We start from the raw sequence: 18,293 nt of genomic DNA, 5'->3' as shown, positions 1-18,293 counted from the left end.
TCTTGACGTAGTTCTTATGGAAAACCTTGAGTTTTGTACTTTAGTTTTTTACAGGAATGTTATGGAACTGGATGGAGGAATAAATCGCAGTAAATCTAAGTCGGTTCAGCGAATCAAAAATCGAATTTCAATTCCAAATAAATATAATTTAAATCAAGCCAAAAAAAGGAATTTAATATTTGACTACTGTGTAATTTGGATTGTTATGAAGTATTTTTTCCAGCTTAATTTCTAGCATTTCATATTGTTACAACAAGGAGAAAAGGGGGTAATATGGGGTGTATAATGAGGGTGTGGGTGTTGTTTTGCATTCACCAATAGAAAATATCTTTATAAAATATATGTATATTTATTAAAATTGAAAGAAATACATGTGATATAATGTAACGAATACAATTCAATGATGCTATATCTGGGAAGGCAGAGTAAAGGAAATACAATTTTAGCACATCTTTGAAAAAAAATAAAAATAAAATCCTACGTTTAAAAGGTAAAATTCTAAGAAATGTATTTTAAGAAATATTTGTTCCATCATTGAATAAAAAGTGATTGAACCAATTCCAGGGGAATCCACTCAGATGTTGTGTCATCAATCACAGACAAACAATGAGCTTTTAATCACTTGTTTTTGTGGCCCTGTGTGGACGGCAGCGAGAGAAGGCCCCGGAATTAATTGATGTTTCTTTCTTTCTCTCTGGTAATCATTAACTCACGCCAGGACACTTGTATCGCGATGGGATTAAAGTCTACAGTAGGTTTGTTTAGTGCAGCGACGCTGGATTGAAAGGCTGGTCACGGTGCAGTTGGCCTTGATAAAGATTGAACCATGAAACTCTGCTTTTCAGGGTTTGGATTTTCAGGTGTGAAGAAAGTAGAAGAAAGATAGAAACACTGAGAAAGACAATGTTCTGTTGAACAGAACTTCTGACTTCAATCAATTCTTACTTTTAATGATGCGTATAAAGTGACAAAAAGTATGGAAGTATATCACTGCCATCTTAAGACGTTCTTATTTGTCCAGGCTTTTCCCTGACTTTCTGGGACTCCTTTGTAATAACTGTTTATAAACAGGAAATAAAGAAATAATTCAAATAAAACTAGCTTCTCTCTATTTAACCCTTATTAGGCGTAAGTACCATGAGAGAAGAAATTCATTATTAATAATACTTTTGAAGTTAAAAAAAGGGAAAAGTACTAGTATTAATAGCTTCATAATTACTCCCAAATAATTGTTATTAATTGCGAATATATTCCTTATTGGAAAGTCGCAACATTTTCAAATTGTTGAGTATTTGTGTTATGGATATTATTAATATTGTTCTATATTTATTTTCATTAAAAGAGAAAATATTGCCCGTAAACGCCTTAATATCATGTTATTAAGGGTAGAATATAGTCATTATGAACAAGGTTTGGGTCAGTACTTTATGATGGTTAATACATGGTTAATTTCCTGTTAATACAGATAGAAATAAGTAGATTATCAATAGTTAATGTTTAGTGTTCCCAATTTCTAAAGTGTTACCTAAACCTTTGTATTGAAATGTATAGATTTAAGCATTACATTTTTTTTCAATTATCAATTTCAATAATATCTATGTTGGTGTTTTAATCTTTTAAGTAACATTTTTGTTGATTGAGAGGTTGAATTTGTTTTATTATTACTATTTATATATATATTTTACTCATATTCTAATAACAATGTTAATTTTTTTTTTAATAAATTAACTATTTCTACATGCGTAGCCTTTTAAATTCAGTATTGTCTAATGGTGCTATTATACCAACATTCTTTTTACGGAATTTAAAAGAAATATTGAAACTGTAAAATGTATTTCTGAAATATTGGATGTAGAATATCACACTCAATGTGTAATTTCTTTTAAATGTATTTGAAAAATGTTAGATTTTTAAATGGAATTATTTAAATAACCCAACAAATTCCACAATTCAATATAGAGATGATTGAATTCAAATACTCCCCCCGATAAAAACTTATGCTTAAAATCGCTTCAACAAAAAATGGAAGAGTTTCAACATTTAAAATGTAAAATACAATCCTCCTGATCGTTCTGACGACACTGACAAAACAATAAAAAAAAATGCATTGCTGTAAAATGGAGTTAAAGTGTGAGTTAGTAATATGACCAAACTATTGAGAGAATGTAATACAGAGTATGAGAGACAGGGGGCAGCAGCAGTGACTCTCCAGTTCCCGAGGGTCTGTGCTGTGATTTAAAGGATGACGCTTTTCTTTACTGGATTTTTGTAATCTTCACAGAAGAAAAGTAGATGAATCAACTTGAAAAATGTTTGTATGATGTTTGTATGATTCATATTTATTTGTTTAGCTCGTGTTTTCTTTCTTTACAACATTCAAACATTCAAAAAGTCAACAATTAGCAGCTTGAAGACCATGTAACTAAAATATAATCTTGGAGAACCTTTACCATGAACATGAAGAGATCATGAAGTTACATGACAAACTATTCACTATATCACAGTCCACTGTTTTGTACTGAAGCAGCCATGACTGTCAGTCCATCATGTCATAGTTACACACACAGAAAATAGAAAAATACACAACAGTTTTACACCATTATTGACACACACTTATTCTGTCTGTATTTACAAATGACATTTATTTTTTTGTATTTTATATTTATTTTTATTTTTTTTTTTATATTTATTTATTTTAAGTATAAATAATGTCACTTGATCAAACAACTATTTACATTTCATATGTTTCACTATATTGGACGTTAATATTTGACGGAGCTTCAACAATATTTGACGTGATGATACAAACTCTCACATTTCAAACAAAAGTTTGTGTTTCTTTGGATTTTTGTGCTTTGGTTAGTTTGATCTAAGATAAAATATTTCACTCATTTTATATTTCTTTTCTTTTGCTTCTCAAATATTCAAACAACACAAAACATGAAGAGATTCTGGACCAGTTGGGCTTATGATTTTTCCACGACTTGAGTTGTGTTCCTCAGCCAGAATGTGACCAAATAAGGGCGACATTTAGGTTTCCTGTCGCCCAGGGTGTCCTGCTGGCTCACCACTTGTATACAGAACCGTGACGTCACTCTCCTCTCTGGGCTGAAGTCATGTGTGACATCATAACGGAGGCCGCAGACGTCTGGGACGGTGGTGGTGTTGTTGTGTGTGTTCAGCGTGGAGGTGGAGGACGTGACCTCCAGATGATCGCGTCCAGGTGCAGATAAATCCACAGGTAACACGACGTAAGCGAGCTGGAAGATCTCCCCGACCTTGCACTTGATATCTGTAGGCCAGCAGTACTTCCCGGGTTCTCCTGCAGACACAGAGCAGTGAGAGAACGTGATGATTATTAAACAAATCATTTCAACAGACGTTTATTTTTCAAGAGCCTTTTAAATATTTTTAAATATTTTTTTTAACGAGCCCTTCTTTACTAGTAGTATAAACAGAGTGTGATATCAGTCCATGTTTACATTCTTGAATGCTAGTTTTATCATAAATCTATTCTGTGTTTTGTTTGACAATATATGAATTATTCCTTCAACATCAGAACCAACCTTTAATAGATACAATATGTGTCCATGGACCTGCAGATGCAGAATAAAGCAAGACTAGGAAAAGCTTATTTCCCATTAACCAGGTTAGTAACCAGTGATCCACGTGTTAGTTGCTACTAAATAGTTACTTGATTGTGTTCTTCAAACAAGTGTGTTGAGTTTAAATCATGTGTATTAGCTCATGGGAAGTTTATAGTACAATTAAATTAAATGAAAAATGATGAAATAAATGAAAGACTTTAAAAAATAATAATAATAATAATTGAAATGTTAAAATTATGTTGGTCAGGGTTAAGATGAGGCTGAGAAAGTTAAAAAAGAAACAAATTCAACTTTACATACACAGAATTAATTTAAAAGAACAAACAAATGAAATTAATTTTCAAAAATACAAATAAGATATTCAAATCAAATGTTTTCTAACTAAATCATTTCATTTCTAACAATATTTATGAAGTCTTTTTACAGAAAATATAAACTAGTATCATAATAATATCTTATACTTGCACTGATTTCACTTTGTCATAACATTTTACAATTGCGTTCAACCTTCCATCCCTTGAACCAGATACACATTTTCTGTATGTAATGATGTATTACTAATAATACAAATGAAAATCTAGTTTAACAATCCATGTATAAATATTTCATGTATTCTTTAAAGGACAGTTTGATACACATTATGTAATGTAATTATGTATTACTAATAATACAAATGAAAATCTAGTTTAACAATCCATGTATAAATATTTCATGTATTCTATAAAGGACAGTTTGATACACATTATGTAATGTAATTATGTATTACTAATAATACAAATGAAAAGCTAGTTTAACAATCCATGTATAAATATTTCATGTATTCTTTAAAGGACAGTTTGTTTTAAAGCATCATACCTTCAGTGGAATCCTGAAGTCGAATATTACGTTTGTCCTGGAGCTGCAGTTTTCTGACGTAAGTCTTCCACGAGCAGTCCATTAAACAGTCGGACGGCCAACTCATTGAACTCGGGATCGGCTTCAGTAAAGTTTCCTCTTCCGTACATTCAGATGCTGCAGCGGCCAGAACCAGTGGGGACAGCAGGCCAAAGGACACCCACACAGTGAACAATCCTGACATTCTGTCTCCTCGCACTGACACAGCGTCGAAGCACTGAAACCTCCTGTCGTTGTGCAATTGTTTGAATCAATAACCTGTTTCAAAACGATCACACAGGAATCAAGCCACACATGCAACTAAAAGACTGCGAAAAAATGTCAAATAGTTGGACTTGTGCAACATGTTGCTCTCCCCCCTCCAGACCTGCCGTCCTCTGAACATGAACGTTCATGCCTCTGCTCTTTTCCTCCCTCCTGAACAACACTTTTCTCTCTGCCTCAGATGATGAGACGCCCGTGAGAGACGTTTGACAAGATTATATTCTTTATTCAATCTTTATTCAAACAAATGTGAGGAAAATACAAACTCAGATCAGTCAGAGTGAAAGTGTTGAACGTGTCAAACATATTCAAATGTACATGAAGGAAATATGTGAACAGTGAGGTAACTCTGTGAAGTATCAGGAAACAAACCAGCAAGAGAATCAAGATCAAAGACAAGTAGATGCTAAGATAAGTATCCAAAATACAATAACAATTATCAGTACATTGAATTGTACTTTCTACATGTGTAGCTGTGTAGATATAGACAAAAATGAAAACAATGTGAACAGACGAAAATCTTGACTAGAATTATTTCAGTTTTTTCTCCACGTTAATCACGTGTTCAGAGGGGGAGTTGGTCTGGGAGAGAACTTGGCTCTGAGCGGTCAACACATTTTTGAAGGGAACGAGCAGTACTGCATCACTACTTCTTAAAATAACTCTGGTGTGGTTTATTGAAAAGTATGTAAGCATTTATCAGGACAAGAAAAGTAGAGAAACGAGATTCGTCATGAATCCGTGTCTCTGTGATTCCCACGACTCTGTGGAGTAACTAGGATAATATTTGAAATCTACCAGAAAGTGTTTGGAAAAAGCAGCAAGTGTTTGTCAAACAAGGTGACCCACATATCGTCTTCTGTGTGTGTGTGTGTGTGTGTGTGTGTGTGTGTGTGTGTGTGTGTGTGTGTGTGGCGGCCAGGTGCTCCACAGATGGTGGTAAAACAACCTCTCACTCCTGCTGCTCGTCGCCAGCTTTGCAGCCGCAGCTGCGCGTGAGCTGCACTGAGGAGATGACGATGGTGCTGATCTCGTCCAGGTACACGATGGGCACCATTTCCTGGGAGGTGGGCTGGCAACACTGGCAGAGAGAGGCATGATGTCACTTCTTGTTTGCTAACAAGTTTTTCACTATAATAAGAACATTTTAAAAGTCAGTAACACTCAGTAACGTTTTGAAGAAAACAACAGATTGATAAAGTAAAACTAGAAAACATGTCAGCAGAAGATTGTAGAGAAGATAAAAAACTCAACATTTATTTTAAATTTTTTACATAAATTTTAGATTTTCAAGGAAAACGACAAGTGGAGCATTATTGATTGATTGATAAATCTTAATCTTGTCACGATAGCAAAATTTAAGTTGTCACAGAAGTAAAAAAAAAAAAGCTTAAATACACAAATATTGACAAAAAAAACATTAAAATAATAAAGAATAAAATAATAATACAATAATAAAGATATTGTTATAATAATGATATTATTATAATAATTCAATAAAATAAACAGAATAATAAGGAAAATAATATATAAATATATCAACAAAAATAATCATTATTACACAAACACACTACAGAAGTGAGGGAGTTCTAAACACCCATTAATTATATATGAATATATTGTTATAAAAACACAAGATTAATTAAAATACTTATATATATAATATTTAGAGTGACTTTTAAATACAATTATTGAACCTGTGCTGTCAGGTCTGTTGTTGAAGTATCATATCAGTGGAATATATTCATGCAGGTGAGACGTACCTTGTTTGAGTCCAGGGTCAGTGGACACATGGTGCTGCAGAGAGCACATTCAACCACGGTGACACTTTGGGGATGGATGACCCAGTTGTCCCAGCTCAGATCTGACATACAGACACAAGAAGAAACATGATGAGACGACATGAGCGCTGTCGACATGTGCTGTTGTGTTTACCTGTCATGAAGATCTCAGAGGACACGGAGCAGCACTTTGTGTTGTTGGTCACATGACTGTCAGCGACTGACAAAACAATTCTGTTCAATTATCTTCTATATCCATATATGGTATTTCAATTCATCTTACCTTCAGAGTTTCCTGCCAGCTGTGGCGTGGAACCACTGACCCTCCGCCACTGTTCCCTGACATGTTCCATACCTCCAGCAGGCGGCCGAGGCTCGGCCTTGAGGCTTAGAGCGTCCAGCAGATACTTTCTGATGGACTGCAGAGATGGACCGTGGCACCTGAGAGTAACACACATGTAGCTTCATGATCCACACAAATGTCACAACAACTGAACACTGGTTCATGTGTCTGGAAGGACAATATAATCTTCCAGAGAAACGACTGGACCGAGACAAATCAAAGTCCATGAAGACAAAAGAATCAAATCCACAGCCGATTTAAAATCACAAGTAAAAGTTATGAAACAAGACGACTAACTCTGAGTTTCACATTTGATATGGAGCAGAAAATGTCAATAAATATCTGTAAAAACAGTTTGATACAGACCTGCCATGGTAGACAGAACTCTCAGAGGGTTCTGGTTCTGCCTTAGTTGGGTTCAATGCAAACCCGGTGACTGCTGAAGAACCCAGCATCAACATCATCGTGACACTGAATCCAAGAAACATGCTGGAAGCTTCTTTCCACTCGACGAGCAACTGCTTTCCAATGGAAGTTTGTCTCTGTAGAGGTCGGAGGACGAACGACCAGTGGAGATGCTGCACAAGGTGTCGTTTGCAGGGCCTGGGAACCTGGATTTTTATCTTCCTTTCCTGGCCTTGAGATGCTTAACATTGTTGTTCAGTCCCCTGCTCTGTGTGAAAGAGGGAAAGAAGGATGTTCCAGTGATGACACACACACTTTCAGAAACAGGTTGAACACACGTGTACACGCTGTACAAACACACGCATTACGACACACTACTACACAGATATTGTATATAGAAAGCTGCGCACACATTCAAACAAAAGTCTAGACACATATGTTGCTCATAGTTCACATTTATATTAAATTTAAAAATAAATTTTACATTTTCAAGGAAAACAGCGAGTATTATTGATTGATTGATAAACCTTAATCTTCTCATGTTAGCAAAATATAAGTTGTCACAACAGTAAAAAAAAAAAAGAATGATAATATTATAATATTTCAATAAAATACACAATAACAAACACAATAAATAGTAAAATAACGATCAATATATCAACAAAAATAAACATTACTACACAAACCCACTACAGAAGTGAGGGAGTTCTAAACACTCATTAATTATATATGAATATATTGTTATAAAAACACAAGATGAATTAAAATACTTCATATTTAGAGTGACTTTTAAAATTGGTTATTGAAGTATCATATCAGTGGAATATATTCATGCAGGTGAGACGTACCTTGTAGTTTGAGTCCAGGGTCAGTGGACACATGGTGCAAACCAAACCAAAGTCCATGAAGACAAAAGAATCAAATCTGCAGCCGGAATTAAAATCATGTTGTACACACACGCACGCATTTCGACACGCCACTACACAGATATACATATGCTGTGCACACATTCAAACACAAGTCTTCACACATATGTAGCTCATAGCTCACATGTTCATTACATTTTAAAATGATACATTCGTTTTCTACTTAAACACAAATTCAACATAAATGTATCAATTGTCTTATGCTCATCCGATCCTGACTGTAAACATTCTCATCCACGTCCTAACATGATACTCCACACTGCAACCTGAGAGGTCGTCATATTTACACTAACTTATCTATATCTCGATAGGATGTTTGAACACTTTTTTTTCTATATTCTTTGTTTGTTTTTGCAAAATAATTTGGTTATATTTGAGCAAAGTTGAATTAAATGTTCAGGAAATATTGATAACGGGACAAGAAACTAATTATTACATTTTGCTGGTTTTCTCTGGTTTCATCTTGACTTAATAAGGTTTTGAAACTTACTTGTATCACAGATGAATGTTCATGTGACTGTGGAGAGAAGTTATAGCACTGGTGTCCTTGTGCTTAATGTTCTGACACCTAAGTTGCAGGTTTGATTCCTGCAGGCTCCTTGTTAGTTAATTATAGTTCATTTTGTTGCATTGTGGAAACACTCTTGAATAATATGGGCATTGATTATCATTACTCGTTTTGTGGGCTTCTTGGCAGAGGTATGTGTTATCCCAGTGCTTTGTTAGTGCTGTACATTTTCATTGGTTCATATATAGCTCTGGAAAAAATTAAAAGACAGCTGCAAAATTATGTGTCTCTGATTTTACTTCTTATAGGTATGTGTTTGAGTAAAAGGAACATTTTTGTTTCATTCTATAAACTACTGACAACATTTTTGCCACATTTCAAATAAAAATATTGTCATTTAGGGCATTTATTTGCAGAAAATGATGAATGGTCAGATAAGATGCAATGTTTTCAGACCTCAAATAATGCAAAGAAAACAAGATCATATTCATTTTAAAACAACACAATACTAATGTTTTCACTTAGGAAGAGTTCAGAAATCAATATTTGGTGGGATAACCCAGATTTTTAATCACATTGTTCTTGGGTGACTTTATTCCACTCCTGGCGTAAGAATTCAAGTAGCTCACATTTGTTAGGTAAGGTTAGGTTAGGTAGAACTTTTAGAAAGTTTACTGTCCAGCCACACACCGAGGTACCTATCTCCACCTTAACACCTCTGATGGACACTGGACGTGGCTTTGTCCTGGACCTCCCGAAGGCCAAGACGAGCTCCTTGGTTTCTGAGGTGTTGCAGCTACAAGTGGTTCCTCTCACTCCAGTCCACAAAGTCACGTATCAGACTCCTGTACTCGTCTTCGCTGTTGTTCGTCTTTGATGTTTGATTGCTTGTGACCATCCATCTTCCTCTTGATCACATTCCAGAGGTTTTAAATGGGGTTTAGGGCTGGAGATTGGGCTGGCAATGACAGGGTTTTGATCTGGTGGTCCTTCATCCACACCTTGATTGACCTAGCTGTGGGGCATGGAGCATTGTCCTGCTGGAAAAAACAATCTTCAGATTTGGGGAACATTGTCAGAGCAGAAGGAAGCAAGATTTCTTCCAAGACAACTTTGTATGTGGATGATTCATGCGTCCTTCGCAGAGACGAATCTGCCCAACTCCAGCCTTGCTGATCCTCACTGATCCTCCGCCAGATTTCACAGTAGGTGCAAGACACTGTGGCTTGTAGGCCTCTCCAGGTCTCCGTCTAACCATCAGACAACCAGGTGTTGAGCAGAGCTGAAAATTGGACTCCAGTCCTCGACGGTCCAATACTTACGGTCTTTTGCAAACTTCAGCCTAGCTCTTCTTTGCTTCATATTGATGAAGGGCTTTTTTCTATCTTTACACAACTTGGAGCCCCTAGGAGCCTGTTTCGAACCGTTCTTGCTGTGCACTTCACCCCAGCTGCCATTTGCCATTCTTTTTGTAGGTCACTTGATGTCATACGGTTTCTGCGTGACAACCGAATAAGTTGACGGTCATCCCGGTCAGTGGAGAGTCGCTTCCGCCCCCTGCCGGTCTGAAGCTTTGTTGTCCCCAGTGTCTGCTGCCAGTAAAGACTGGTGGACAGCATGTCAAGACGCATGACGGCTGTGATTCAAAATCAGTGTTATCCCACCAAATATAGATTTCGGAACTCTTCCTAAGTTAAAACATTAGTATTGTGTCGTTTAAAAATGAATATGATCTTGTTTTCTTCGCATTATTTGAGGTCTGAAAACATTTGTCATTTTCTGCAGATAAATGCCCTAAATGACAATATTTTTTATTTTGAATGTGGCAGAAATGTTGTCAGTAGTTTATAGAATGAAACAAAAATGTTAATTTTACTCAAACACATACCTATTTTGAGTAAAATCTGAGACACTGATAATTTTGCAGCGGTCTCTTAATTTTTTCCTGAGCTGTATATTTACTTCAAATTATATTTTTGTGTGTATTTAACTATGGAATGAGAAGATCGTAATGAATGTGTTCCTTGTATACACTCTGAATTTATATGTATAAACATTCCATTAAACAACTCGATTATTATATACTGTATATTCATATAACACATCATAAAAATAAATTACTTTTGAAAGCAGACTGACACATTTTATTTTTTCTTCAAGTAAATGCAAAACACTTCTGTAGTATTTCCCCTTAACTATATTGCTTCAAATCATCATAACCTTTTCTATGATCACTTTATTTTGTTGTGTAATGTTGTTTCTCTGTCATTGCACTTATACTGATTGATTGTTTTGCATAATACTGTGTGATGTTTAAAGTGTTGTGATTCAAGTGTGAGGCTGTTTCTGAAGAACAACGATATAATTGTTTTGGAACAAAACAGCTCAAAACAAGACAACAAAACCTTCCTGTGTGCAGAGCTGAACCTTATTCATCATCTGAGGTGTACAGTGTACTGTCTCAGTTCAACCTACAGGTGCTACAACTCAGACAAGCTTCAAGGTTCTGGGCTCAGTGGTTCAGAGATGGCCATCTTTAGACCTTGTTTTAATCTTTCTCTGTTGCAATGCTTCTGTCATGGTCTTGAAAAGTCAGTTCACTAAAGGTCATTGAAGCATGAGTGCAGACACCTGCTACCAAATAAAAAGGTATTTTACAAGCCTTCACTTGTTTCCTGTTGAGAGCAGCTATCACTTTCTACGTACTCCCATTCCTTGGACTTACATTAAAGGGCTATCACTCTACCAAATAACAATATTTTCTGCACAATTTTCGTCCAAGGACAAGATCTGGAGGGAAGAAATGTAACAGTGTAGATGGATACCACAGGTGATGTTAATATCTGACAGCAGTTCAAGTTCAGCCTTGACAATGAGAAAGTTGGGAGCAAAAACACGAACGGAATGATAACTTCCTCCACAAGAGAGAAAATAGTTTGAAGACAGTTTGCTTCCTCATTTAGCCAGTTTCAGACTTTACCAGATCTTAAACAGAAATATTGGATTCTTGCAGGTCAAACTAAATAACACGATGAAATCAATCTTTGAGGTTGGACTGTCTAGACTTAAGTTTATTTATGTCATTTTATTATATGTCAGCATGCATGTGGGGAAAATGTTTCCTGTTAAGTAACGAAGAAATGTATCTCAATTAACACCTGATTGATATAAAGATGGAATATTCCTGTTTCTCTACACAACATCAGATCATACAGACGGAGTTAACAAAGAACATTTGTGCTTTAATGAAGAACAAGTCTTCATTATCATCACATATCTAAAATCATCTTTCAACAAGAAGGGAGAATCCAGGGTGTATCATGTTGCATCTATTAGTTCACTGATGAATGATGTCCTAGGATGTTTGGATGTTCAACAAAATTAAATTAATCTTTGTGTTTTGTGCTCCTGGAACGCTAGTGAAATGATCTCCATCCATCCTCTAATGCAGTGATTCTTAACCTTGTTGGAGGTACCGAACCCCACCAGTTTCATATGCGCAATCACCGAACCCCTCTTTAGTGAAAAATAAATATGATTTCTTGTATTCCCGTCTCCACGCAGCTACAATAAGTGTTCTTTCAGTTTTGCCAGTGCTTAACTTGGCGTTGCAAATCATGCAGATATGACGCTCACGTGAATCCATGTTGTACATATTCGTCCGACCACTTTCTTCTTTTGCCCGACATAGTTAGTATGGATTCAAATATGAACAAAGAAATCACACGACGTACTATCACGACAGTCGCACGTTGACTACTGGGCGCAGTAAATTCCCTGCAGCACTGATTGGCCAAACAGTGAAGCGTGATCATCTGCAGCCAGTGATGGCCAAGTGAGGCGTGTCATCCCGAATTTACACGATAATTCGGGTCTGTCCGGACCTCAGCGGCGGAGGCTCTGCCGAACCCCTGAGACCGACTCACCGAACCCCTAGGTTTCGACCAAACCCAGGTTAAGAACCACTGCCCTAATGTATGCAGACTCTTGCCAATGGACATTCTGTGGCCCATATAAAGTATTTTTAACGTTTAAAAGTCATTAAAAATGGAGGACAAATGACATCCACATATTAAAATTAATTCTGTTGATGTAAATATTTCATTAAAACGTCAACAAGGAATTTCATTTATTGCCCCAAATCATCATATTTGCTTACTCATTACACTAGTTTCAGAATTTTCAATAATAGATTTTTTCTTTTCCTTTTTACATATATTTATTTTCACAAAGATTACACTTGTTGTTGTCAAACCACATGGGTATCTAAAACGTTGTGAAAAAAACGTACACAATTAGCTTTTTAAAAAAGTTTCACAAATGCCAACCCGTCACTGAGGCCAAAAGGCGCAGAGATAATGAGTTATTTATAGAGTAAAGGAAGTTAATAATTAAAAAAGCTGAAAAGCCTCCAGGAAATCATGTATGTCAATTCTGGTGTCCTTGTTGAAGTCGACACTCTTAGCCTAGTGAAGTTTCTCAGAATCCCTCAAACGATGTCAAAACCTTGACATCAGACACACAGATGTGATTATTTTTGCAGACTAAAATATGAAACTTCTTGCTTTCTGGCAGATCTAGCTTTCTGGAGTTATTCTGACCTGACCGATCAGATTTTGATAAATGTTTCCAGGATGCTAATGTTTTACAGGCCTGTGGACACGTTTATTTTCAGAATAGAGCTTTAAAATGATTTTCTCTTTTTAAGAAAATAATTTTGATTAAAAGAAAACATTTCCATCGATGCACGTTTTTGAAAATATAGTATTTTTTTTATTTTATGACTCTGGTATGATATTTATTATTTTAACATTTTCAAACTTTATATTGAATGTGGATGAAGCATGCTTTTCAAAGCTAAACTTCCTCTTGCCAAGAATACAGTGCTACTTCTCTATCCATCTTTTGCTAATGGCAGCTATGCTAGCATCAGTCAGAAGGGTGAATGTCGTCTCAGAAGAAGGTATGACAATGGAAAAATATTCCACAAACTTGTTACAATAAAGTAAAAATGTTGTCTTTTATTTTTGGAAGGAAACATTAGCAACTAAATTGTGTGAGTGTCAGTTGCAATGTTTAACTTTTTTCTGTTTATTTGACATTTTCAATAAAGTTCATTAATGTGTTTATTAATGAAACTGTTTTTTTCAAAATCTCTTTCTCTGTATCAAAAGGTTTATAAAACAAGGCAAAGAGAAGGCGTATAAAGGGGGAGAAGTAGATGTGGACGGCAGAGGGACCAAGTCCATCGAGGGGCAGAGGCATGAGTATCAGAAGGGGTCAAGCTGGGGGTGGAAGAGGAGCCCCGGCCGGACCCTACCAGCAACCATACGTGTGCTACCGCTGTGGAGATCCAACACATTGGGTAAGATACTGCCCACACTCTCCACAGTATCTACCACAAAGGGGAGCCATGAAAGGCGGTGCCAGACCCGGACCCAGAGGGGGAGGTCGCCCTAGAGGCCGAGACGGTCAAGGACCAGCACCGTGGCAAGCAAGTGGATCACCACAACAGCACGCCCAAGGCCAGTTCTACGCTCAGGATGAGATTGATGAGTTCTAGCTCTCTCTCCTGCAACAGTGGACGGACAGAACATTTAGATGTTAGTGGACACGGAAGCCACTATGTCGCACATTAGCATACTGGTCACTAAAGACAAACACTCGGGCAAGACTTTTACACTCATGGGTTTTGCGGGAGTACCGACTCATCTGCCAATTTCCAAATCGCTGAAAACAACTGTTGCTGGCCTGAACTTTGAACTATCATACGTTTTATCCCACAACCGTGCACCGGTCCACCTGATGGGGAAGGACATGCTAATCAAGTGCGGAACCTCAATTCCTTGCAGTCCGGACGGACTGATTGTCCGGCTAGTTGATGGGACACATATGAACTGCAGTGCGAGTCACCACATGTCCACCGGTTGTTACTACACACAGACACCTGTAGAAGAGACATCTGGGGGGACAGAGGGGTCTACTCAACTTACCAACAGTGGAAACCCTGGATAGATTACTATGCCTCTTACTGCCACTGCATCTCACTCTCCTCAGATGACCGCGAACAAGATTTAGTTTATCAAGAAGCATTTGATTCGATGACAGGGGAACAGTGGCAACTCACAAGTACCTGCATTTATGTAGGGAAGAAGGGAGTGGCTGCACTTACTAATTTGTCATCTTCACAGGACGAGTGGTACATGATGTCGGAGACATCGGTTCCACACACCTCTCTCGCCCTAGCGCACGAGCATGACACAAGAGAGTTGGGGCCCATGGTGAAGGAATGTCGAGAAGCAACGGACTGGCAACCAGGTCAAATTCCAAATGTTTTGTTTTCTCCATCACTAAAAGCTTTTTGTATCCAGGTCCAGATGATCGACACCACCACGCTCAAAACTTAACGTTAACTAGATTCCATGGGCGGGAACTCTCTGATCATGAGGATGTGGAACGTATGCTTGAGAACTTCTCTGCGACTTTGTGGTCTCAGGGACCCGTCAATGTGTGTCATTGCTTTGGTTATAACCCAGTAAGATTTTCAATCAATGCTTGAGAGAAATGTTACCACTGTACTGATTCCAGACGGACCTGTTCGGATTCAGTATGTAGACGACTTGTTGATTGCGGCAGAATCAGCTGATATTTGTTTAAAAGCAACAGAAAACATTTTGTAAAGTATCAAAGAAAAAGTTACATTGTTGCGAAGAAGTTAAAACTTTTTTGGGAGGGTTGTAACTGGTAATGGGAACACATCGAGTACAGAACACAGATCATCTATACTCTCACATCCAAAACCATCAAATGTCAAAGAATTTTTTGGGGATTATGTGGTTTTTCCAGAAGTTACATTTCTGAGTTTGCAGTGAAAACGCTGAGAGATCTTGTAAGAGACAAAAGTATGAGAAACCTGACTGCTAAGCTTGACTTGACTCAGGACCCTGTCTAATATCATGGCTGAAGACTCTGGTGTTAACAACCCCCTCGAAGACTGGGCCCATAAGGCCTTCGGCAAATGGAAAGGTATCATTTAGTCAATTCTGGTCTCCTGCGCAATCTTCCTGGCGCTCCTAGTCACCTGCGGATGTTGCTGCATTCCATGTGCACGAATCCTTTGCGTTAGACTAATCGAAACCGCCCTACGAAAAGAATCAGAAGAAAAGGCTATCCAGGTGGAGCCGTTAGCGCATCAACAATGTAGTGACCAGGGAGACAGCTAGGTTTTCTGAGGACTGCGGCCTGGCTTAATAAACAGCCACTGAGAGGGCTTATCTTACAGGTCACGGGTTCTCTATCTGTGTATTTACGCTCACGTGCTTTGAACAAGACAAATAAGGATTTGTACCCTAGATTATTGGCATAACTGATTTCACAAAACAGAACCATTTTCTGTACAATGGAGTGAACACGTTTGGATGGTTTAGCTAGCTTTATCGTATTAATCATTTGTTTTGAATTATTTTGTGTTTTCTGGAGTTTAAGTCATCTATCGATGACTTGAGAGGGATATATCGAAAACCACAAAATAACTGCTTCTTTGTTTTCACTTGTTACCATTAGGTGAGTCCAGTATGGCAGCGACTGTCATCCATAGAGTTTTGAGCTCCCAGACCTATGGGTCTCTACCATCTGGAGCAAAAATTGCATGTTTGATTGTTTGTTATAATATATCGAAAAGTTTTATAACTGTTGACTTTAGCTCACCCCGTCTGTCAAGAGTGCAGCCTCAATACATTTCCACTTCCCTTGTGAAACTCACATAACGTTGCATTCTCTAAATTAACATACACCACAGAACAAGTTAAATCTAGATATGATGACAACTGCCGGGATGCGGTTAGAGCATTGTGGACCTTCCCCCCCTTTTTTGATATAACTGGCAGCCCTCGGTCTGACATCTTCATCCTCCAACAACTCGACACGAGTGTGTACTCTCCTCCGGGAGACACAGCACTTGGTGATACTCAGGTCAACAGCGCTGTTTTTTTTTGTTATTAGCACTGCCTTCCCTGTTCTGTTACTTACCTTTAGTAAACTTTCCAGTTTTATCAGTAATTTTGATTCCGGCTAATTCTAACCATTGGACCCTCCGGACAGCAGGATCTTTGGCAGGTCATAGAAGTTAATAATTGTATTCAAATAAATATATAAAATGCTTGCAAAAAACATATACCACATAAAAGTAAAAAATAATAGAATATCTGACTGTTGTTAAGATAATAAATCAAACAATGGCTGAATGAAAACACTTTACAGCTAAATGTGGACAAAACTGAAACTGGGTGACTTAGGTCAGTCTGTCAAACTGAGCCTGACAAGAAACTGTTTCCTTCAACTGAGAAAAATCTCTAAACTTAGGAAAAATGTTGTCACAACATTATCTGGAGCTTGTAATCCATGCCTTTCTGTCTTCTCGCCTGGACTATTGCAACAGTTTGTTTCCATGTCTAAACAAGAAGGATCTGTCTCGCCTGCAGTTGATGCAAAACTCTGCAGCGAGAATTCTGAGCCGCTCAAGTAGAAGAACTTACATTTCTACGATCCTTAAAACTCTTCACTGGCTGCCAGTTTCTTTCAGGATCAACTTTAAAATTCTGGTTCTTACTTTCAGATCTATTCATGGTCAGACCTTCCATCACTGATCTGATCCAGACTTACACCCCAGCTCGGACTCCGAGGTCTGTGGATCAGAATCTACTGATGGTTCCACGTACACGGTTCAGGACTAGAGGAGAGAAATCCTTCCAGGCTGTTGCTCCTAAGCTTTGGAACGATCTTCCTCTCTCTTTGCGCTTGATGGATCTACTGACTCCTTCAAGAAACATCTTAACGTTGACGTTTTTATTTGCACAGGCTTTTGCTTGATTTTCTGGAACTCCTGTGTTGTTCTCAGTATTATCTTGACCTTTAAAGTATATACTTTATTGAATTTTGTTTTGATTGTTTAAGCGCTTTGTGACCCTGGTCTGGAAAAGCGCTATATAAATACTAATTACTTACTTACTTGTGTTCTGTTTCCTATTTATTATGTTGTGTGTTATCTTATTTCATTCTTTTATTCTGCACCGACACCACAAAAAATCCCATGTTGTGTTAACAACACTGACGATAAAAGTTTTTGATTCTGATTCTAAAGTTTGACATTCATTTGTTATCTTTGAAGCGTCATAGCTCAGATGGTAGAGTGGTTGCCTGCAGTCCAAAAGGTTGCAGGTTCAATCCCAGCTCCAGACAAGCTTGTGTCGTTGTGTCCCTGAGCAAGACACTTTACCCTGATTGCTCCTGATGGTAGACTTGGTGCAGGTGTGCAGCCTACTCCCATCAGTATGTGTGAATGGCTGTCAAAAGCACTGTCGAATTTCCCCTCGCAGGACTAATAAGGGATTCTTAAAAAAAAAAGCACCATCAGCATTTTTCTCATAGACTTCATTTATTTCTGCTGCTCACGCTGCAATTTTGGCACGATTTACCTACTTATAGTTAACGTTCATAAGGTCGGATGATGATCTAGAGCTTGTGTCTTTCCAACATCTAGACACATCTGGCCCCGAGAGGAATGCA

The 18,293-nt window shown here is 37.6% G+C and overlaps 2 protein-coding genes across 2 annotated transcripts; both read right to left on the bottom strand.

Annotated features, from left to right (window-relative positions):
- Positions 1-338: 338 nt before the first annotated feature.
- LOC148079156 (uncharacterized) lies at positions 339-4,881 on the bottom strand. The gene is made up of 2 exons (XM_087790610.1): positions 4,464-4,881; positions 339-3,322 (listed from the first exon to the last, which is right to left on the bottom strand). Exons 1-2 carry the CDS (start codon positions 4,684-4,686, stop codon positions 2,967-2,969), a joined length of 579 nt encoding a protein of 192 aa, XP_087646736.1. The 5' UTR covers positions 4,687-4,881; the 3' UTR covers positions 339-2,966.
- Positions 4,882-4,981: 100 nt separating this feature from the next.
- On the bottom strand, positions 4,982-7,563 carry LOC148079155 (uncharacterized). Its single transcript, XM_087790611.1, has 5 exons — positions 7,257-7,563; positions 6,831-6,988; positions 6,702-6,767; positions 6,530-6,630; positions 4,982-5,847 (listed from the first exon to the last, which is right to left on the bottom strand). Exons 1-5 carry the CDS (start codon positions 7,376-7,378, stop codon positions 5,719-5,721), a joined length of 576 nt encoding a protein of 191 aa, XP_087646737.1. The 5' UTR covers positions 7,379-7,563; the 3' UTR covers positions 4,982-5,718.
- Positions 7,564-18,293: the final 10,730 nt, after the last annotated feature.

The sequence above is a fragment of the Callionymus lyra genome, chromosome 5 (genome assembly GCF_982586985.1).
Source record: "Callionymus lyra chromosome 5, fCalLyr1.hap1.1, whole genome shotgun sequence".
NCBI lineage: Eukaryota > Metazoa > Chordata > Actinopteri > Syngnathiformes > Callionymidae > Callionymus > Callionymus lyra.
Note: the sequence above shows the minus strand (reverse complement) of the source record. Positions and strands in the feature narration are given on the sequence as shown.